The sequence below is a fragment of the Chiloscyllium punctatum genome, chromosome 3 (assembly GCF_047496795.1).
Source record: "Chiloscyllium punctatum isolate Juve2018m chromosome 3, sChiPun1.3, whole genome shotgun sequence".
NCBI classification, from domain to species: Eukaryota; Metazoa; Chordata; class Chondrichthyes; order Orectolobiformes; family Hemiscylliidae; genus Chiloscyllium; species Chiloscyllium punctatum.
Window position 1 is genome coordinate 136,885,619 of NC_092741.1, and position 18,225 is coordinate 136,903,843.

The 18,225-nt window shown below is 40.8% G+C and overlaps 1 protein-coding gene across 1 annotated transcript in view; it reads left to right on the plus strand.

The window, feature by feature from the left end:
• The window catches only part of allc (allantoicase), a 37,475-nt gene that overhangs the window by 16,792 nt on the left and 2,458 nt on the right, over positions 1–18,225 (plus strand). Inside the window, exons 7-11 of the mRNA XM_072561056.1 lie at positions 1,972–2,104; positions 2,377–2,532; positions 3,318–3,391; positions 4,939–5,047; positions 10,719–10,846. Of these exons, the coding sequence (XP_072417157.1) occupies positions 1,972–2,104; positions 2,377–2,532; positions 3,318–3,391; positions 4,939–5,047; positions 10,719–10,846 (600 nt within the window). The remainder of the gene's footprint in view (positions 1–1,971; positions 2,105–2,376; positions 2,533–3,317; positions 3,392–4,938; positions 5,048–10,718; positions 10,847–18,225) is intronic.

The following is an 18,225-nucleotide window of genomic DNA, read 5'->3' on the forward strand; positions in this document are numbered from 1 at the left end:
TGCGCCGACCTGTGAACTATTATCAGCTCGTCCCCCTACACTATCCCAAAATCATCCATGTGCTTATCTAAGGATTGTTTAAATCTCCATAATGTGGCTGAGTTGACAACATTAGCAGAGGGGGCATTCCATGCACTCTCTGCCACTCTCTGCATAAAGAGCCTGCCTCTGACATTTGTCTTAAATCTATCACCCCTCAATTTGTAATTATGCCCCCTTGTACAAGCTGATGTCATTGTCCTAGGAAAAACACTTTCACTGTCTACCCTATCTAATTATCTTGTATGTCTCTATCAAATCCCCCCCATCTTTCTAATGAGAACAGACCCAAGTCTCTCAGCCTTTCCTCATAACACCTTCCCTCCAGACCAGGCAACATCCTGGTAAATCTCCTCTGCAACTTTTCCAATATTTCCACATCCTTCCTGAAATATGGGGACCGGAACTGCACACAATATTCCAAGTGTGGCTGCATCAGCGTTTTGTATAGTTATAGCATGATATTGCAGCACTGGAACTCAATCCCTCTACCAATGAAACCTAACACCGTATGCCTTCTTAACAGCACTATCCACCTGGGTGGCAACTTTCAGGGATCTATGTACATGGACTCCAAGATCCCTCTGCACATCCACACTATCAAGAATCTTCCCATTGACCCAGTATTCTGCCTTCCTGTTATTCTTCCCAAAGTGCATCACCTCACATTTAGCTGCATTGAACTCCATTTGCCATCTATCAGCCCAATCCTGCAGTTTATCCAAGTCCCCTTGCAACCTGTAACATTCTTCCAAACTGTCCACTACTCCACCGACTTTAGTGTCATCTGCAAATTTACTAATCCATCCACCAATGCCTGCGTCTAAGTCATTTATAAAAATGACAAACGGCAGTGGTCCCAAAACAGATCCTTGTGGCACACCACTCGTAACCGGACCCCAAGCTGAATATTTTCCATCAACCACCACACGCTGCCTTCTTTCAGAAAGCCAGTTTCTAATCCAAACTGCTAAATCACCCTCAATTCCATGCCTCTGCATTTTCTCCAACAGCCTACCTTGTGGAACCTTATCAAAGGCATTACTGAAATCCATGTGTACCATGTGAACTGCTCTGCCCTCATCTACATGCTTGGACCCCATGTTCTTCCTCAGAGGCAAGGCACAACCCAATGTTACCTCAAGACTTTCTGGTGTCTTTAATACAGTTCAGAAATAATGTGGCAGATTTTCCAAGGAATGGTATTTTCCAAAGAAAGGCCATTGGAAGAATGGAGCTCTGCATCTCTCACAGGAGATTTTGATCAGGGTTCCCTCAGCAATGGAAATGCAGACCTCCATTCTGCTAATTGTTTAGTAGTGCAGAAGCGTTAGAGGAAGACAAACCATGCCCCCTTTTCAAATCTGTCAGCTGCCACATTCTGAAACATGGGAGTCCTGACAGCCACTCTGACAGCAGCTGTCAAACCAACAGTACATCAGGTAAACAGGATGTTAGGTAAATTGTCTTCCAGTTGGGAGGTTGCCAGCTGGGGAGGGCTAGGGTGCCAGGATTAGAATGCCACATGAGTAAGGGGCAGGGTGCCAAGTTAGTCAGGTTCCTGCTAGGCAGAGTGTCAGGGAAGTAAGATGCTAGCTGTCAGTTGAGGGCCAGGGATAGGATGCCAGGAGGTAAGGGTAGGTTCCAGGTGTATGATGCCAGGTAACTAGGGTGTCAAGTAAGAACTGGGTTGGAGTAGGGTTCTAACTGGGTAAGGTGCGAAGTGGCAAGGTAAGGGATGCATTGTTTAAGTTAGAATGTGGGACATGTAAAGGTCAGGGCGAGGTGTGGTTATGGGGTGTGTGAGATAAGCGTATGTTCAGTTGAATAGTTACTTAGGAGTTTTGATTTTTATTTTAGAATGTTTGTCTATAAATTGCAGATTGTCCTTAAAATGATAAACAATAATATTTACAAGACCTTCTGTTGTAGTTGTTGTCAGAGTTCTGGACTGAATTGGTTCCAATGACAATCCTGCAACCGGGCTATGTTGATAAGTGCCATAATTATTTTTCGACCCAGAAACTGGAGCGATGGACTCACATCAGACTGAACATGTACCCAGGTAATCAATCAAGAAAGCAAAGGGAAGGAAGTTACTTCCTAGTATGAACATCACCGAGGTTGAAATGAGACTTTTCAAGGAAGGAGAATAGCGATAGTCAATCTTAGCTCACACGTTCCTGTTCAGATCTCCTAAAACAAAACTGATAAAAGAATTAAATAAAAATAATACAATATTAACAAGGACTGTAACACAAGCTACATTCTTTTTAATGTATCTGGTAAAGCATATTGACCAGAAAGCACATAATGCTTTTTGCTTTCTTTCCTCAGACGGTGGAATTGCACGTCTCAGAGTTTATGGCATCGGCCAAAGAGATTGGTTATCAGTTTCACCAAAGCAGGAAATAGATCTAGTTGCAATGACCAATGGGGGTGTATGCTTGGGATACAGTGATGCTCATTTTGGACACCCTAAGAACATTATCGGTAATTAATTGGAATGCATTTACCTGCAGGTATTGTCTCACATTTTGTGTTGCTAATTAACAATTGGCAGTCCTTGTGGCATTTGCAGGTACAGTTTATAACAGAGCAGTTTTGCGATGATAGGAGTCTTACTCTTTTTTAAAATTTTACTTTAAAAAGAAATTATGCAATTGTGTCTGATAAAGAGTTACTAGAAGAGTCAATTCTATTAACACTACAGGTCATTCTGCTATAATGCATGTTTCGTTAATGCAAATTCGCTATAACACGATTGATGAATTGGGAACACTGTTTCTAAAGCATGAAGTTTTAAAGCATGCATAGGTTATAACACGCTTTGGGCCCCATTATTTTAAATGGTGCTGCTGTTTCGTGATTTTCTTATAAGACGATTGCACAGGAACGGAACTACGGCATTATTCGCACAACTGACTGTAGTGGTAATTCTTCAATCATAAATACATGCATTAAATATATATAGATTGATTGAGATATATAGATGAAGCCATATGCACTCTCCCAAGAAAATGTTAATTTAAAGGCACCAAAATTTTATTTCTCTAACACTCAATAATTTCTCTCATTTCTCCTAATGGTGACTATGAGATAGACAAATCATTAATATTATAGGTTAAAACTGCTTGCCAACTTACATTAGTCCCTTTTTTCCTCTTCCTGACCATTTTCAGTAAAGGCAAATTAAACCACCCCTTCTCTGTTTGAACTTCTCTTTTTTAATATTTTAACGTTCATTACATTTTAAATCCCATAACCTATCTCTGAAGGCATTGGAAGATCTAAAGTTATGTCTGATGGATGGGAGACAGCCAGGAGGTTGGACAGACCGGCAATTTTAAAGGTAGGAAACAAATGGCCCATCCACTCTTGTTTAGTTTGTAAGTCACTCTGGGTATTTTTTCATATCGTAGATCCCAATGGCTAAACTTGAAATGGACCTCACTTCTGCTCAGAAATATGGTGGCTGGCCACATACAGTTGTGTGGTAGTCGGCCAATTAGATATAGGGGCCTGGACAACCATGGGATTGGGGATGGTCTGAAACTGGCAGGCCCTGCTCTTTTCTCACATGTGTGAAGGTCACGGTCACATTTTTGCCATCCAGCAACACCAGTCTGGCAGTTTATGAGGAATTGTAAACTCTGGATTTGCTGGCACTTACACAGCAATATTTGATCAGCAGATCAAGAGATCTTAAAGGGGCCAGATTCTGGATGCAGTGAGGGTATCACATGCCTATCTGGCATGTCACTCCATCTCCTTACCCTGTCTTTGGTAATTCTTGAAACAACACCCATTGATCTTAACCAGCTAGCAATTGCCTTGACACGTTATCTTTAACTAAAGGGCTCAGCGCACTGAAACATTTCCCATTACCCCCGACCCACCATCCTTCATCTCTGACCCCACTGCTATCATCTTTGAACATCTTTTGTGTTATCCTTTATTCTCAGGACACCATCATTGACCAACCATGTATAACTCCCCACAGTCATGCTTACACGACTGCAGATATCGATCTTCCCTGTACACTCCAGTTTCCTTCCTCTGCTTCTCGCAAGTCTTCATGGGCCTTCCCTCTTTTGTTTTGTGATGTCCTATTCCTTTTCACAGCTGCCATACGATTTCAGTGAATCATTGTCTCCTCTTCCTTTGATCCCCATAGAAGAATGAGCAGCTCCTACCCAATCAAGTCCACGAGGCCCTACCCATCCTGCTTCACACACCTTTAACCAGTCACAAATTAGATTAGATTCCATACAGTGTGGAAATAGGCCCTTTGACCCAACAAGTCCACACCGACCCTCCAAAGAGTAAACCACCCAGACCCATTTCCCTCTCACTAATGCATCTAACACTATGGCCAATTTACCTGACCTGCAAATCTTTTGGACAGTGGGAAACCGGAGCACTTGGAGGAAACCCACACAAATACAGGGAGAACGTGCAAACCCCACATCCCTGGCATCCCTGGCGCTGTGAGGCAGTAGTGCTAACCACTGAGCCACTGTGCCACCCTAACCTTCAAGTTGAAGAAACGTGGTTGGCAGGATCTGAAGGCATGTTTCTTGTTTGCTGCACGTTTAATTTGAAAGCTAGAATTTGTTTTGTTGAAGTTGTCTTTTCATGAGTTTGACTTGCAGGTACATTAAAAAATGGTTCTCACTGCTTAATTCAGATCTATTCTCAACCACTAACATTCATTCCACTGTTGGAAAGCTGACTTTTGTCTTTCTCTCAATTAAGTGCCTCTAGTCACCTTATTTCCCATTCCCAGGAGCTTCTCACAATTTTGCCCTCTTTTTGATGTACGTACTGCTGATTTTTCTAGAAGGTCATTTCTAAATGTGATTTTGACTGATTTTAGCTAATTGTCTCTTTTTCTAGGCAGATGATCAGGGTATTTTACAGGTACCTGGTTGTGAGTGGGCTGTTTTTAGACTTGGACATCCTGGTGTAATAACTCACATTGATATTGATACCAGCCACTTCAAAGGTACAGTGAAAAGTCAGTAGAAGATAGCAGACTCTTTCATCACATAATTAGCCTGAAATTAAACTCTTTGGATAACATTGCACAAATGCATAGTGCACTTACATGATATTGCCCTCTATGTTCATATAAAGGAGATACTAAGCCATTGAAGAGAGTTTTAAAGGCTCAGAGATCTCAGAGAAAAGAAACTCTCTTCATTTCTGTCTCAAACTGGTTATCTTTAGTTTTGAAAGAATGACACCATCGGTCTAGATTCTCCCAAGTCCAGTTCCACCCTGTCAAGACAGCTTGTAATTATAAAGCATCTTTCATAATCTCAGGACCTCCCAAAGTATCTCACAGCGAATAAAGTACTTGTGATGTGGAGTCATTGTGTTAATGGGGAAAGAAAGCAACTAATTTGAACCACAGCAAGTTTCCACAAGCAGCAAAACTAAATAATAACCATATAATAGAACTGATGGAGATGGGAACAGACTTTCAAGGGACTGAATGATTTCCAGCCATTCCTATGTCTTCACCCATTTATTTTAATATTGTTGGTTGAGGAGGAAATGTTGGTTGGGACAATGGGAAAGATTTCCATGCACTTCTTTGGAATAATATCATGACGTAGAGGTGCCAGTGTTGGACTGGGGTGGACAAATTAAAAATCACACAACACCAGGTTATAGACCAACAGGTTTATTCAGAAGTACTAGCTTTTGGAATGCTGTTCCTTCATCAAGTAGCTGTGGAAAAGCATCATAACTCACAGAATTTATAGCAAAAATTCTCAGTGTCATGCAACTAAAACAATATATTGAACAAACCAAGATGGCTGCTAAGTCTTTCATCTTTTAGAATGGGTTGCAAAATTGTTCACAATTTCCAGATGCGGCCTGACCAGAGCCTTATACAGATTTCGCAGTACATCCCAGTTCTTGTATTCTAGCCCTCTTGAAATGAGTGCTAACATTGCATTTGCCTTCCTAACTGCCAAGTGAACCTGCATGTTAACCTTAAGAGCATCGAGAACGAGGACTCCTAAGTCCCTTTGTGCTTCAGATTTCCAAAGCCTTTCTCCATTTAGAAAATAGTCCATGCCTCTATTCCTCCTATGAAGGTGCATAAAGGGCCATTTTCTAGTCTTCTGTGATCCTCACTAACTCCAGTGATTCCTGAAAGATCACTACCAATACCTTTACAATCGTCTTAGCTATTTCCTTCACCACTCTGGGGTGTAGTCCATCTGCTCCAAGCAATTTATCTACCTTCTGATCTTTCAGCTTCCCCAGCATCTTCTTCTTAGTGATGGCCACTACACTCACCTCTGACCCCTGACTCTCTTGAAGTGCAGGTATGCTGCTGGTGTCTTCCACTGTGAAGACTGATGCAAAGTATCTATTCAATTCCTTTGCCATTCCTTTGTTCCCCAATCCTTTATCTCCAGCTTCACTTTCCAGTGGTCCAATGTTCACTCTTGCCTCCACCTTACCTTTTATGTATCTTAACTCAAACTCAAACTCTTTCTATTGTATGACTAGCTATTTTACTCTGATATTTTATCTCCCCCTACCCCCCCCCACCCCCCCCCCCCCCCCCCCCCCCCCATTACTGCTTTTTTAGTTGCCCTCTGCTGGTTTTAAAGGCTTCCCAATCCTTTGGCTTCCCACCAGTCTTCACTTTGAATGTAGTTGGCAACTTCGCTCCTGCATTCAATTAACATGTGCTTTAATAATGCATGACTCCACTCAGATTAGGGGCCATACACTACAAGAAGTAGTGATCATAGCAGTTAGTGATGGTTGGGAAGCTTTGGGCTCAGAACCCATCATTTGCCATCTGATAATTAAATTAAATGGATGAAAAATAACAAGTTGTGACCTCACAATTTCCTGAATAATGCCATCTAATATTGCTCTTCATCAATCGTGTCCATGTGGGGAAATGATTCTTGAATTTGCTCTAAGAGCTATTTGATAGTGCATATTCCTTGTCTGCCAAATGAAGGTGTTTGCATTAAGGCACCACACATTACTTCAGTGCAAGTTCCCTGGATCAGTAGTGTAATTCACAATAATTCTCAGCCAGCAGTGTCTATAGTTATCTGTTGTTGGACAATAAAAAAAACAAAACATCAAAACTTATCAAATTGTTCACTTCCTCAAGTTAAATTAACTACCTCAGAGAAAGTTAAGTTAATTACTGCTCTGTGAACCCAGAGGTAAAGAAATGGAAGGAGTGATCAGCAAGTTCCAGATGGCGAGATCAGACTTTAACCAGGTGGGAGTAGCACCAAGGCGTGGGTGAATTTGGGACCAGGAGAGCATGAAAAGAACATTCAATCAATGTAGAAAGTGGATATCTAGAGTTAGGGATGATACGAACTTCATTTTTAAAAAATCAGTTGCAATCTATCAGGTAAGGCTTGAATATGGGTGTCAAAAACAGAAATATCTGGAAAAGCTCAACAGATCTGGCAGTCTTAGTGGAGGGATTATCAGCACCTGCGATTCATTCAGTTTTTTTTGTTGAGTGTGTTTTGTAAAGAGATGGCAACTGAAACATGTTACATATTATATGGTCAGAAGAAGGTGGAAGGATTTATGGAATGGATGTGTTGTCTAAAAATTACCAGAGTTCTTAGAGTAAATGGAGGCCCTAATCGCAATTGTTTTTCTTTATGTATGATCTGTTTAATATGTCAGTGTAACTCTTGGATACCATGCCAGAGAATCAATTATTTCATAAATTAGAAAGGTTGATACATATACTTGGAGGAAAAAAAGGCATAGATTCAATTAAGTGATAAAGGAATGTTCATGTTGGGCTGAGAATTGAGAATGATGACTAAGTGTCACATGCAGTACTGCTGCCATTGCTTGTTTTAATTTATATATATGATTTGAAGTGGAAGATAGATGCAGCAACTTTCAGATGAGACCACATTGAAGGATGGGGTTCAGATAACAAGAAGATAAATAAAATACAGAAGACTCTGACTAAGAAAATGAGCTTGGATTTTTAATTTAATGTGGACAGATAAAATAGTCAGACAAGGAAAGGAAAACAATGGAATATAAATTAAATACCACAGGACATAACATAAGTGTCATAGAGTCATAGAGACATACAGCATGGAAACAGACATATCCCTCTAAACCCATCCTGTTTGTATACCCATCCAGATGCCTTTTAAATGTTCCAATTGTACCTCCCTCCACCGTTTCCTCTCATTCCACACACACAACCCTCTGTGGAAAAAGTTGTGCCTTAGGTCCCTTTTATATCTTACCCCCCTCACACTAAACCTATGCCATCTAGTTCTGGATTGCCCCACCCCAGGGAAAAGACCTTGTCTATTTATTGTATCCATGCACCTCATGATTTTATAAACATCTATAAGGTCACCCCTCAGCCTCTGACACTCCAGGGAAAACAGCCTATAAATCCTCCAACCCTGGCAGTATCCTTGTAAACCTTTTCTGAACCCTTTCAAGTTGCACAACATCCTTTGAAATAGGAAGGAGACCAGAGTTGCATGTAATATTCCAAAAATGGCCTAACCAATTGCTTGTACAGCCACAACATGACCTCCCAACTCCTATACTCAATGTTTTGACCAATAAAGGAAAGCATAGCAAATGCCTTCTTCACTATCCTATTTACTTGTGACTCTACTTTCAAGGTATTATGAACCCACACTCCAAGGTCTCTTTGTTCAGCAACACTCCTCAGGACTTTACCATTAAGTGTATAAGTCCTGCTGTGATTTGCTTTTCCAAAATGCAGCACCTCACATTTATCTAAATTAAAATCCATCTGCCACTCCTCAGCCCATTGGCCCATCTGGTCAAGATGTGGTACTGTATGGGAACCTTTTTCGCTGTCCACTGCACCTCCAATTTTGCAAACTTACTAACTATACCTCCTATGTTCACATCCAAATCATTCATGTAAATGATGAAAAAAGTGAACTCAGCACTGATCCTTGTGGTACTTCACAGGTCACAGGCCTCCAATTTGAAAAGCAACCCTCCACCACCACCCTTTGTCTTCTACCTTCGAGCTAGTTCCGTACCCAAATGGCAAGTTCTCCCTGTATTCCATGAGATCTAACCTTGCTAACCTGTCTCCCATGGGGAACCTTGTTGAATGCCTTACTGAAGTCCATACAGATCACATCTGCCACTCTGCTCTCATCAATCCTCTTTGTTACTTCTTCAAAAAACTCAATCAAGTTTGTGAGACATGATTTCCCACACACAAAGCCATGTTGACTATCCCTAATCAGTCCTTGCCTTTTCAAATTGATGTAAGTCCTATCCCTCAGGATTCCCTCCAACAACTTGCCTACCGCCGATGTCAGGCTCACCGGTCTATCGTTCCCTAGCTTTCTAATTCTATTAGTTTTAACATAATGATGGAAAAGGGAAAGACCGGATCCAGAAGTTGAAGTTCGAAATTAGAGGAAGGCTAATTTTGATGGTATTGGGCAAGAGCTTTCAAAAGCTGACTGGGGGCAGATGTTCAGAGGTAAAGGGATGGCTAGAAAATGGGAGCCTTCAAAAATGAGCTAACAAGAGTCCAGAGACAATGTATCCCTGTTAGGGTGAAAGGAAAGGCTGGTAAGTGTAGGGAAAATCTGGATGACTTCAGAAATTGAGGTTTTGGTTAAGAAAAAGAAGGAATCATATGTCAGATGTAGACAGGAGAGATCAAATTGAATCCTTAGAAGAGTATAAAAGCAATAGGAGTATATTCAAGAGGGAAATCAGGAGGGCAAAAAGGGGACATGAGATAGCTTTGGTAAATCAGGTTAAGGAGAATCCAAAGGGTTTTTATAAATACATTAAGGACAAAATGTTAATTAGGGAGAGAATAGGGCCCCTCAAAGATCAGCAAGGCAGCTTATGTGTGGAGCCGAAGGAGATGTGGGAGATACTAAATGAGTATTTTGCGTCAGTGTTTATGGTGGAGAAGGAATGGAAGATATAGAATGTGGGGAAATAGATGGTGACATCTTGAAAAATGTCCATATTACAGAAAGGGAACAGCTGGATGTCTTGAAATGCATAAAAGTGGATAAATCCCCAGGACCTGATCAGGTGTACCCTCGGGAAGTGATTGCTGGACCTCTTGCTGAGATATTTGTATCATTGATAGTCACAGGAGACCCTGAAGACTGGAGGTTGACTAAAATGGTGCGAGAGATATGTTGGCATCAAGGATGTCACCCTGAAGCCAAGTGTATAATGTAGTAGTGAAAAAATATAAGGGATGGAAGATAAATCTCTGCAATGCATTAGTTTATTCATAAACAGTACTGTATAGAATTCTTCTTCTGTCATTGAAGTTACTACAGAAAAATGGCCAAGTTTTTTATACAGAGACTTTATGAGAAGTTAAAGAGATCTTTGGAGATAAAGGGAAGACTTAAGGAGGTCAGATGCAAAATGAGTTATCAATATGGCCTTCTATCTGCTTTGATAAACCAGAGGAAGGTGAATTTGCAGTGTATAGGGTTGAGTTCCTGTTTTTGGTTTAATCCACCTTCCTTTTCTGAGATGAGTTAGAATTCCCTGTATAGTTTGCAGCAACAAAAAGGTAACAGTCTTAGCTAAGTAAAATCTAGGGGCAAAAATATTAACATTGCATTCAAACATTTTCTTCACCTTTTTGTCACCAGGTAACTTCCCAGACAGTTGTAAAATTGAAGGATGTTCCATAACTCCCGAAGAAGAAAAAGAAAGAATTGCTACAAAGTGGAAAGACTGCCGTGGTTTGAAATGGAAGTTATTGCTGCCAATTACTAAGGTATATATAGATAGAAGTCAGACGTCCTCAAATCGTATTATTGTTGACCAGTCAAGAAACTAAATAGAATATGCATGGAGCCATATTGTACCCAAAATTCCTAACTATGAATGTAAGAAACTTGGTGTGTGTATGGAATGAATTGTCAGAGGAAGTAGTTGAGGCTGGTATAATTACAACACTTAAAAGACATCTGAATGTGTACATAAATAGGAAGAGTTTAGAGGAATATGGGCAAAGTGCTGGCAAATGGGACTCGATTAATTTAGGATATTTTGTCAGCTTGGACAAGTTGGTCCGAAGAGTCTGTTTCCGTGCTGTATATCTCTGTGACTCTATGACTCTAAATGGCTTCTCTGGTAACAGAGACACTTACAGTAGCTTTGGGAATGATTAATTGAGAAGCTCTTTCAACATAATGAGTTATTGGACAGAATGATCTCCTGTTGTGTTGCATGGTTCCAGGAGTAACTGAGATAACCCTAACCTTAATATTAACCTTTACTCTCTCATTACTGAAGAGTGGAGGAAAGAGTTACTTTGAACACTTACATATATCCTTGTGTCTTACAGAAGTTTGAGACCCTGAAACAGGTTGCCCAACTTCTGAAGACTCAATTAAAGGAAAAAAATCATCTTAAAACAAAGAGTGATCTCGTTGAGCGATACCATTGATAGAGTTATGTGCCAGTCTGATTTAGGAATTTATAATCTGCTTGATATGAAGTTTGAATGGAAATTATTTAAGTTGAAAGAAAATATTAGGAGCCTTTCTTAAAAAGCAACTCAACATTAAATCAATAGTTCAGTCAAATAATTTAGCGTTTTCAAAGAATTTCCAACATCAGCAAAAGAAACTGAAAATGCAGATATTTTATAATCAAGCGATATTTGTCGATGTTATTACACACCTGTGGAACAGCTGGGTATTGAACACAAGCCTCCTCGATCAAAGGTAGGGACACTACCATTCTGCTACAAGAGTCCCTAATCTTTAAACTGACAGAGGCAATGTAAACTGGCATCTGACTCTGATTGTACATGCAAGTTTTGAGAAGATTTGTAACTCAGGTTGGGGTTCTGGATGTAGGTTTGCTCGCTGAGCTGGAAGGTTCATTTTCAGACGTTTCATCACCATACGAGGTAACATCTTCAGTGAGCCTCCAAGCAAACATACATCTGATTGTACATGCTATCTAACTTAGAACCTAACGATTTTCATTTGTAGGTCCTGAAAGCAAAAGGTTGTGATGTAATGTACAGTCTTAACTCGATCTATTATAAGATCTATTTTTCTCCCTTCTCCCGCTTCTAATGGTCATAGCACAGGGTTGCTGGCTACTTTTAGTCCATTGCTATTCTAATCTGTGTTATTAAGGTGCAAGGTTCTAGGTCATCCAAGACTTTGAGTCATAGAGTCATAGAGATGTACAGCATGGAAACAGACCCTTCAGTCCAACGCGTCCATACCGACCAGATATCCCAATCCAATCTAGTCCCACCTGCTAGGACCCGGCCCATATCCCTCTAAACCCTTCCTATTCATATACCCATCCAAATGCCTCTTAAATGTTGCAATTGTACAAGCCTCCACCACATCCTCTGGCAGCTCATTCCATACACGTACCACTCTCTGCGTGAAAACGTTGCCCCTGAGGTCTCTTTTATATCTTTCCCCTCTCACTCTAAATCTATGCCCTCTGCTTCTGGACTCCCCGACCACAGGGAAAAGACTTTGTCTATTTATCCTATCCATGCCCCTCATCATTTTGTAAACCTCTATAAGGTCACCCCTCAGCCTCTGACGCTCCAGGGAAAACAGCCCCAGCCTGTTCAGCCTCTCCCCGTAGCTCAGATCCTCCAACCTTAGCAACATCCTTGTAAATCTTTTCTGAACCCTTTCAAGTTTCACAACATCTTTCCGATAGGAAGGAGACCTGAATTGCACACAATATTCCGACAGTGGCCTAACCCATGCCCTGTACAGCCACAACATGACCTCCCAACTCCTGTACTCAATACTCTGACCAATAAAGGTTTGCATACCAAATGCCTTCATCACTATCCTATCTACCTGCGACTCCACTTTCAAGGAGCTATGAACCTAAGGTCTCTATGTTCAGCAACACTCCCTGGGACCTTACCATTAAGTGTATAAATCCTGCTAAGATTTGCTTTCCCAAAATGCAGCACCTCACATTTATCTGAATTAAACTCTGTCTGCCATTTCTCAGCCAATTGGCCCATCTGGTCCAGATCCTGTTGTAATCTGAGGTAACTCTCTTCGCTGTCCACTACGCCTCCAATTTTGGTGTCATCTGCAAACTTACTATCTGTACCTCTTATGCTCGCATCCAAATCATTTATGTAAATGACAAAAAGTAAAGGGCCCAGCACCGATCCTTGTGGCACTCTACTGGTCACAGGCCTCCAGTCTGAAAAACAACCTTCCACCACCACCCTCTGTCTTCACTTTCAACTCAAGTATAAGGAGAATGTACACCAGGCATTTTAATCTACTTTCTGGGTGATTGGGGTAAGGGGTTAGGTTGATTATGTTAACTGGACTCAGGCTTGCTGCTCCTGGAAACAGTGTGGAGGCAGTTATTTGGGGCAGAGGTAGGCTGTGTGAAAAAAAGCTTTGGTGATCTAGGACTTGCAAGGAAAGCGATCACCTCTAGCATTTGCCCCTCACATTTCTCACGCTAGCTTAAGTGCTCCCTCACCATCACAGCTCATCCAATAATCTCCATGACCACCCCTCCAAAAGTACCTCTAACCAGTTTACTCAACACACAAGGCTGCTCATACACTCCAAGCCAACGTATGCTCTTCCATTCCTGTCATGGCCTTTCAAAGTCACAATGCCAATTTGTTCCAGCCCATGACTCCCCCACTTATCTACATGGTCCCTTCTAAAATCCTGTACCAACCATTGCAAACTTATGCCAACCCATGTCTCCTTTCCATCATTCTTTGCCAATAAACTTACCATTCCAACTCCATAATAGCATATCCATGATGGCATATCCATAACAGGCAAACCTGTGGACCCAGGCTGAGATAATGTAAAGCTCGATTGAAAGCTTTTTAAAAAGGTGCTTGATTACTAAAAGCCCATTTACAACATTTAAATTCACATTCATATTTAATAATCCCAAGGATACTTGACCTCTTCCAAAGGCTCAATAACCTCTCTAAATGGTCTGTCTGGATCTATCCAAAATGGTTCTCTTGTCTCTTTGAAAAGGTACCATATCTCTCCAAAGAGCTCTGTCAAATTTAGATCTTTTCTTGAAAAATGTGTACTTTTATCTTGTACTTTGGAGATCTTGCTAATGAAAATTTGACCTGTGAAAGTGGCTGCCATTTTATAGGTACAGCTGAAACCTTATGAACCACAGGCATACAGATTGCAACTTGCTTCACCCCAATTAAAAAGGTGAATGGCAAGTTCAGGGAAGGGGCCTGGTATTGGGGCTCTGGTCAATTTTAGCTAACTTGAAAATCTACCCTAACCTGCGAAAATTCAGATCTTAATGCTATATTACATCTATTTTGGATTTTGCTGTCCTTGGCTAAGTTCCCTCACTATCTCAAGTGTCTGGCCTGTAAAATCCAAATTACCTCAGTCGTACCCCTCTTTGTATTTCCTATTGACCTCATTGTTTGTTGAAGGGCTATTATTTGTACTGTTGTCTCTTCAATCAATAAATCCTATTGATCAGGGCAGTATGGACAAATTGGACTGAAGGGCCTGTTTCCATGATGCAGACCTTAGATTAGATTACTTACAGTGTGGAAACAGGCCCTTCGGCCCGACAAGTCCACACCGACCAGCCTAAGCGCAACCCACCCAGACCCATTCCCCTACATTTACCCCTTCACCTAACACAATTTAGCATGGTCAATTGACCTTACCTGCACATCTTTGGACTGTGGGAGGAAACCTGAGCACCCGGCGGAAACCCATGCAGACACAGGGAGAATGTGCAAACTCCACACAGGCAGTTGCCTGAGGCGGGAATTGAACCGGATCTCGGATGCTGTGAGGCAGCAGGGCTAACCACTGTGCCGCCCATAGTGACTATGTATGTCTGTGTGCGGAATTGCAAGTATCTAGTAACAACCTCTATGACTAAATGGTCTATAAAAATAACAAATTTATACATTTATGCAATAGGAGATCTTGCTCTTTTCCTCAAATAGCACTTTCAATTTGAAAATCAGGTTCCTTAACAAAATATTTCCATTTTCTATGTTGGTCTCCTTTCATCAAGAAAATTTAATGATTAAACATTCTAAACAGATGCTCCTTTTGTGTGAAAACTGCTTGACCCTCTGTGCAAGTCGACCATATAAAATAGGTTGTATGTCCAGTTAGAAAAAGAATGTGTTCCATAAAATGAGTCACTGCAGGCTCCAAAGCTTGTTAATTTTTTACGTGTGGTGGTCTTAGCTCTCTGATGGGCATTCTTCAGGATCATGTCATGTTTTGAAACCTCTTACCTGTTCAGAATCCTGCGCGGTGGGAGTAATGGTTGGGTTTATTCATGCAGTACATTGCAGATCTACCTTGGGGATGAGAATTGCTTTTTTTTTGCAGTTGTTTGTTCTGTCAGAGAGCTGCTTCAGGGGCTGTTGTGTGAAACAGCAACTTCAGGGACTTTCACAGACTTATGTCTTCCTCTTGACTGTGCAGCTGCTTTATTTTGCTAATATAGTTAGTGTTTTCTTTCAAATGAGGAACAAGTTGAACTTTAAATAATCTTTCTCTCTAGTGGTTCAGGGATGGGGGAGCTGAAATAAATGTAGATTTCCATTGTTGAGTCTGCTTTTGGGTTAATTCTTTACCAACAATAAATAAGTGTGAATTTAAATATCTGAACCTAATTGTGGAAATAAAATCAACAACTATTTAATTCATATAGCTTGTAACCTTCAGCTATGTCCTTGTAACTTCCTTTCAGGGTAAGTTTCAGCTTAGTTACTGCCAATAATGTTATAATGTCTCTTTAATTAACAACTTCTTTAACCTTTACAGTGTCACTGCTAATCTGATATTCTTGAGAAATCCTACCACAGGCTACTGGTTAGAATTTGTATTCTTGCAATTCTCAGTGCTTGGGTTGCATTGATGGACTACCCGTTCGAAGGATTAGAATATATGGACCAGGAACAGCCATTAGCTATTTGACCCTGCGCCACCATTTATCATAGAAACCCTGCAGTGTGGAAGCAAGCCATTCAGCCCATGAAGTCCACACTGCCCCTCCTACTTTATCCCTACAACCTTGCATTTTCCATGGCTAACCCACCTAATCTGCACACTTTGGGACAATTTAGCATGGCCAAACCACCTAGTCTGCACATCTTTGGACTGGGGGAGAAAATCAGAGTACGTACACACACACACACACACACACACGGAGAAGGTGCATACTCTACACAGACAGTTGCTCAAGGGTGGAATTGAACCTGCATCCCTGGTGCTAAGAGACAGCAGTGTTAATCATTGAGCCACCATGCCACCCCATTTACTGAGATTGTGGCTGATTTGATTGTAACCTCAAATCCAAAATTTCTCACCTACCCTTTAATCCCCTTGCTTGATGAGAATTTATCCACTTATATCTTAAAAATATTGGAAGCCTCTGCTTCCACTATCTTTTCAGGGAGAGTTCTAATGGCTCATGACCATTTAAGAGAAAAAGAATTTGTCTATCCCTTTTTAAATGGCAGATCTGTATTTTTCAAAAAAGACCCTGTTAGGACCTTGCTGGATCCTGTATGTTTTAATCAAGTTGCCTCTTACTTCTGAGTTCCAGCATATATAAGTCAAGTCTGTCCAATCCTTCCCTATAAGGTGACCTTTCTCTTCCAGGTATTTGTCTGGTACACTTCACAGAATTATTTCCAACGTATTAATAACCCTCTTGATACTCAGTGACTCCCACCTCTGCCCGGTTTGCACTACCTACAATGAGTTTCACTATCTGTTTTCCCACCTGCAACAATATTTAATGATTATGAGGCTGGGTGGGACAGGCTTAATGTCCTGTTCCTAAGTGTGAGTTAATTATTCCCTGTGAAAAGTAACTTCCTGACGGCAGTCCTGAAATTAACGTTTAATTGGTTTTAAGCTATGTCCTCTTAGCTTGTTCCCAGTTTATTTCAAAATATTATTCAGAATTAATAATGCCTCACCTACTTGGACATGGTAGCCACTTACTTTTTCTTTGCACTAACAATACTTTTGTTTCTCCGCCTCATGCTGACCCGAGACACCAAAGATCTGTTGTCTGCACTGCTCAGGCACCTGAATGTCTTGTCTGACCTAAACCACCAGGACTGGTCACAATGCTCATGTTGTTACTTTGACCAAAGGTCTGACTTGTATTCTGCCTCTTTGGCAAGATAGTTCAGTATTTATTGATTGCTGCTTTGTGTTAGTTGGATATGCTGAGTATTAGAGCTAAGAAAATGGAATTGACGTAGAGATCGACCAGCAAGTGGTGAGTAGGCTAGAAGGCTGAATGGCCTAATCTTGCCCATGTGAGCTAAGGCGTTAGCCCTTCTCATGAACCTTATCAGTGCCTTTTTTAAACAATGTTGCAGTATTTATTACAGTCCACTTGAGTTATTTCGTTCAGGAAATCAGGGTAATTTATCAGTCATAACTGTTAGTTTTAAAGCCATGTTGACTATTATTTATTGAGTTATGTTTAATTTTGATGCTGATAATTAAGTGAATTATTTTGCCTAGAATTGAGTAGGTCTGTAGATGCTTGTGTCCTGATAGGACCAGTCCCTGCATGTGGTTCCCTAATTTATAACAGTTCCAGATGGGATACCCCAAATTGTTAAACTCACCTCCAGCCCCAAGTTGGTTGCAACAAGGTACACAGACCAGGGTTAAAACTGGCTTATAACTCCCTTTTTTGTGTATTCTTGAAAGCAGAAAACACAAATGTTTCTTGCCTAGACTGATTTCTTTTCTCCCATCATTTTCACAGTCTGAGATGACTAAAAGGAGATTGCAGTTCAGTTTTTCCCCATTTGAAGTCCTTCTCTTTGAAATTTCCTTAACACCCATCTGGTATGACATTCCATCATCTTGCTTGAGGCTAAGCACAATCCATACAACTCTTACAGATAATTACTGAATTTTATTGCTCAAATTTTTTATTCTGAGCCATTTTTTGGCTGTATGACTCCTATACAAATTCTCATTGCAATTAAAGGTTCAGTACGTCTGTAGGTGATCTGGAATTATCCTCTGTGTTAATAACAATATAACCACTATCACTATTTTGAATATCTGCACTATATTGGCTGTGCACTACTGCTTTTAATCTGTTCTTCCGCACACTGTACGT